Here is a 5,419-nt window from a genome sequence, read left to right on the forward strand (position 1 = left end):
ACACACACACACATATATACACACTGTAGGATAATCACAAGGTCAATTTGAACCATAAGATCAATGGTTCAAGTTCACCAGCTGCTCTTTGGAAACCTTATACAGGATTGCTATGGATTGGAATTGACTCAATGGCACTTCACAAGAACAATATATATATATACACACACACACACACTGTAGGATAATCACTGGACCACAAGGTCAATTTGAACCATGAGATCAATGGTTCAAGTTCACCAGCTGCTCTTTGGAAACCTTACACAGAGTCCTTACTAGTCAGACTTAATGGCACTTAACAGCAACAACACAGCAGTGACATGCAAACAAAGCACTTGCCATGCAGTGGGAAACACTACCTGAGTTGTTCATTCAAACGTTAAGTTTATTTTGAATTTACCTTAACTTTTTACTCCTGAATGATTTATTTTAACACAGTTACTATTTTAGCTGGTGAAATGTCACTACCACTAAGAAAACCAATTCTGACTTAAATTTAGTTACTTAACTTTTAGGAAACACAGAGTCCTGGTGTGGTTGGTGTTTTATCCAAGCACTGGATTGCTAACCTCAAGGTTGGCATTCAAAGCCACCAGAAACTCCTTGAAACCCTATATAGGGCCCCTGGGAGCAGAAACTGACTAGATGGCACTTAACAAAAAGCGGACTAAAGAAACTAATGGACGGTAATACAATATTGAAGGACACTTCCTCTTCCTTCTACAAGCATCCCTTTCCCAACATCTTCCTCCCCCTTCTCCTCTCCTTTCATTCTACAAGCACTGGATGGGATCTAATCCTTGCCTTGAGGGGCTTCGACATTGGAAGAAGAATCTGCTCTGTAAATTTTTGTTGTTAAGTTTCGTTGATGCAGTTCCGACTTATAGCGCCCCATTACGCAAATGAATATTTCTAAAGTGCCTTAAAAGACAAGAGTTGAGTTTCATAACAATCCTGAGTAGTTGCTTATTACTAGATGTTTTCATTTCTATTGGGACAAAAGAGGAAAGTGCTTTTATTGCCATTGCTATTGTTGTTAAGTGCCATTGAGTCGGTTCCGACCCATAGTGACGCTGTGCAGGGTTTCCAAGGAGCAACTGGTGAGCTTGAACCACCGACCTTGCAGTTCAAATGACTTTGTATCCGATGCATTATCCCACTGCACCACACCAGGGCTCCCTTATATGTGCCATCAAATTGGTTCTAATTCCAATGTAGGGTTTCTGAGGAATGGCTGATGGGTTTGAACCACCAACCTTGCGATTAGCAGTCCAGTGCTTATCTTACAGGATCACACCAGGACTCTGTATAAAACCAAATGTATACTCCAACAACTATGCTAAATTCTACACAAGAGATTTGAACAGCAGCCAATACCACAACAAATGGTAGCAAACCAGAAAAGTGCCTTTAATAAATTACATTACCTTTAACAAAAACAAACCAACTAAAGTGTTACTCTAGCGATGTTTTGCCCTTGGAAAAGACTGTATTTGTGCCTCTGCTAACTACTCTAGTTTTCAGTGTCAAAGCACCCAAGTTGCCTGTTTATAAGTAAATACATGCCAACATTGAAATATGAAGATAGGATATGGCCCAAGGTTCCTGAAAATGACAACAATCAACTCTTACCTTATGATAACACCTAAAGTATGCAGCACGCTCATCGGAAAATTTCTCCAGCCTTTTTGGACCTTTGCTTGACGCTTTCTTGAATACTAACCAGCATCGTTGGTAAATCTGCAAGGAAACAGTAAAGCTGAACTTAGTATCTCCAGCTGACTCAGATATTGCTGACATTCGTTTGAAATTTCTTCCTGCTGATATTTTACCTGTAAAATATTCACACACCATAAATGTGATGCTGCTTTCAGCAAAAAGTTAGGGGAAAAAAATTTTTTTTTGAAAAAAGGCCTTTTATTTTCCCCAAAATGGGAGTATTATGCAATTCAATTACGGGAAGCAGGAAGTAAATAAGTATTTGAAGTAAATTAATTTGTCTGTGCTTTAATAACAATATCGCTAGGTATATATATATATATTTTTTGGGGGGGGAGGGAGGGGGGAGTCCCAAGGATTTAAATCCCAAACCAGATGATTTGTTTTGTTATTGCTAAGTGGCATCAAGTTGGTTCCAACTCATAGTCACCCTGAATCGGATTTTCAAGGAGTGGCTGGTGAGTTTGAACCGCTGACCTTGTGATTAAAATGGACCTTGCAGTCCAGTGCTTTATTCCACAGTGTCACACCAGGACTCAAAGCAGATTACAGGAGGAATTAATGGCACAGACTCTAATTTCAAATGCAATTAAGTCTAATAGGCATGATCAGCTAAAGAGTTCCTTGCCAGTCCAACACCCAAGCATCATGTGCTAGTTCTCATAACATATGGTCAAGAGTTCTACCAGACACATGATGAGCTAATATTTGGTGACTCAACATCAACCAGATTCTTGATTAGGAAATTCAATTCAGAGACCTGAAGACTATAGTCATGCAGTCTGAGTTTAAAGCTCAACTCTAGTACACTGAAAACTGAGGGTGGTAACTGCGTAGATTCACTGTTAGGTCCTGTAGTTACACAGTTGTTGCTGTTGTTGTTGTTAGGTGCCATCGAGTTGGTACCGACTCATAGCGACCTTATGCACAGCAGAACAAAACACTGCCTGATCCTGGGCCAACCTCACTACTGTTACCACGCTTGAGCAAATCTGATGCTGCCACTTGGCCAATCCATTTCGCTGGGGGGTCTTCCTCTTTTTCTCTGACCCTCAACCTTACTAACCTCCTCCAGCAACTGGTCCCTCCTGACAATATGTCTGAAGTATGAGAGACGAAGTTGGGCCACCCTGGCCTCCAAGGAGCACTCTGGCTACACTTCTTCCAACACAGATCTGTTGGTTCTTTTGGTAGCCCATGATACTTTCAATATTCTCCTCCAACACCATAACTCAAAAGCATCAATTCTTCTATGGTCTTCCTTATTCACTGCTAGTCATTCTTTTAACCTTTAAGTCACCCACATGGCTCAACATTCAGTCCAACAATGGACAAGCCTAGAAGGTGATCAACAGCTTCAGGGACATATGAATTCCTTAACACAACCAACCATCAAAGGGCAGCATTTGCCCAGGGATAAACAACAAGGAGGGCCAGAAAAAAGGACAAATAGACTCAGGAAACACAGGGAGGAAGGGGGAAGAATTCTGAACTTTGCTGGGATGACGATCAGCATCAAAACACGAAAACATGTAGCTGAACTCACTCCATGACTCTATCTTCAGCCAACAGGGCAGCATGAGTGAGGTACCACACACACCATGGAATGGTCAGCTATCTGAGATCAAAAAGGCAGCTACTGCCTACAGACAAAATTCCCAAGGGTGGGGAGAGAAGGAGGGATGGAAACGAGAAAAACAGGGAGGAAGTGGAGTTCATGATGGTACATTGAGAGGGTTGTAATTGAGATGAAACGAAGTGTATGATTTGCTGAATCTAGAAATGATAATCTGCTTCATAAAAAATGTTTTTGCTTTTTTTTTTCAAGAAAGGGATGAAAATGTGTGTGAACTGCTGAAAGGAAAACGTATTTGTTCTATAAACCTTTTCCCAAAATCACACATATACACACACAAAAAAAAGTGTAAAGAAATTGGAATTACTAATATAAACTCAATTTACAATATAAGTTAAATATATACCGGTGGTGGTTGTGTCCTGTGGAGTCAGTTCCAACTCATAGTGGCCCTGCCTAGGGTTTCGGAGGCTGTAAATCTTTACAGGAACAGAAAGCCTTATTTTTCTCCTGTCGGGTACCTGATAGATTTGAACTGCTGACCTTGCAATTAGCAGCCCAGCTTGTAATCCACAGTTCTACCAGGGAAACATATACTATAAATATATACTATAATATCCATAATACTAAGGAGTCCTGATGTAGGATAAGCACTGGACTGTTGGAAACCCTATACAAAGTCACAATGAGTTGGAACCAAGTTAAAGGCACTTAACAATAATAACAAGGAGATAAAACACAAAGAGCTAACGAACACAGGTTAAAAAAATCTTCAAAAGTTCTCTCCCTTTTGTTTTTCACTTAAAAATCAATAAGGGTTTAAATTAATGGTGCTGTTCACTGACGGGACCTGAGTAACATTCTCAGATTCTGCAGTGGACCTTTGTTAAAGGTCATCTGGCAAGAAAACTAGCAAAGCTCAGACAAGATGAATAAAAACACAGACAACAATGAAAGAGAAATTCTATAGTCAAGTGCAGATGGGTGGTCCTGTTTTGAGTCTTAAGTATCCTTGATTCTGAAATCACCTTTGAAGTAGTCTATGTGGTTTTTTGTATTCAGGACCTTGGAGCTAAAATGAAGGAATAAATAAATTCAACAGAAAAATGTCTGGAGAACCACGTCACACTGAAGATTTAAAGTATTTCTTACATCTCTACTGTTGTTGTTGTTGTTAAGTGCTGTCAAGTTGGTTCCAACCCATAGAGACCCTTTATAGGGTTTCTGAGGAGCAGCTGGTGAACTTGAACTGACGACCTTGCAGTTCAAACAGTTTGGCAGTCTGGCACGTTAACCCACAGCACCACACCAGGACTCCAACTCTACTAGTAGTGAGTGAATGAAGAGCAATTCAGACGTGTTGCTTGTGCCTACAGGGTTTCCTCTGTTCCATTTTCTGCTCTGCCTTTGTAATTTAAACAGATATTAATTACCATGTTTGGGAGGGTGAAAAAAAAATACCAGCGGGACATGCTCTGAGGAATCCTGGTGTGGTGTTGTGGGTTAAAGCGCTGGACTGCAAGGTAGGTTTGAACCATAAGGTCAGTGGTTCAAGCTCACCAGCCACGTTCCTCAGAAACCCTATATAGGGTTGTTTTGGGTCGGAACCATCTGGATGACAGCTAACAACAACAATCTTCTCTGAAGCTTAGATCTGAATCCAGAAGGCAAGATATATGTTTGATTCCACTGAGTATGTAATAAAGTTTTAACAACATTGTTTATAATAATGAAAACAAGAATCCATTCAGTCGTCAACAATAAGGAGAGGCAAAGGTATTTACAGTACTTCTTCAGTATATCGAATACAACAGTTATCACTAATATATGTAGTTGTTGTTGAGTTGATCTCAACTCATATCGACCCTGTCTATGGGTTTCAGAGGTTGTAACTTTGCAGGGGCAAATAGCCTCATCTTTCTCCTGCAGAGCGGCTGGTGAACTTGAACCACTGACCTTGTGATTTGTAGTCCAGTGTTTCTCCTACAGATCCACCTAACTCCCATGATACCTGTTATCCACTAATAGTATGGAGTCCTGGTGTGGTGCTGTAGGATAAAGAACTGGACCACAAGGTTGGTTTGAACTGCAGGGTCAGCAATCCAAACTCACCAGCCATTCCTC

The 5,419-nt window shown here is 40.6% G+C and overlaps 1 protein-coding gene across 1 annotated transcript in view; it reads right to left on the minus strand.

Annotated features, from left to right (window-relative positions):
* The window catches only part of DOK5 (docking protein 5), a 232,295-nt gene that overhangs the window by 121,287 nt on the left and 105,589 nt on the right, over nucleotides 1-5,419 (minus strand). The window contains exon 2 of the mRNA XM_006839321.1: nucleotides 1,633-1,740. Within this exon, the coding sequence (XP_006839384.1) occupies nucleotides 1,633-1,740 (108 nt within the window). The remainder of the gene's footprint in view (nucleotides 1-1,632; nucleotides 1,741-5,419) is intronic.

Source organism: Chrysochloris asiatica, unplaced genomic scaffold (genome assembly GCF_000296735.1).
Source record: "Chrysochloris asiatica unplaced genomic scaffold, ChrAsi1.0 scaffold00023, whole genome shotgun sequence".
In the NCBI taxonomy this organism is placed as follows: Eukaryota; Metazoa; Chordata; class Mammalia; order Afrosoricida; family Chrysochloridae; genus Chrysochloris; species Chrysochloris asiatica.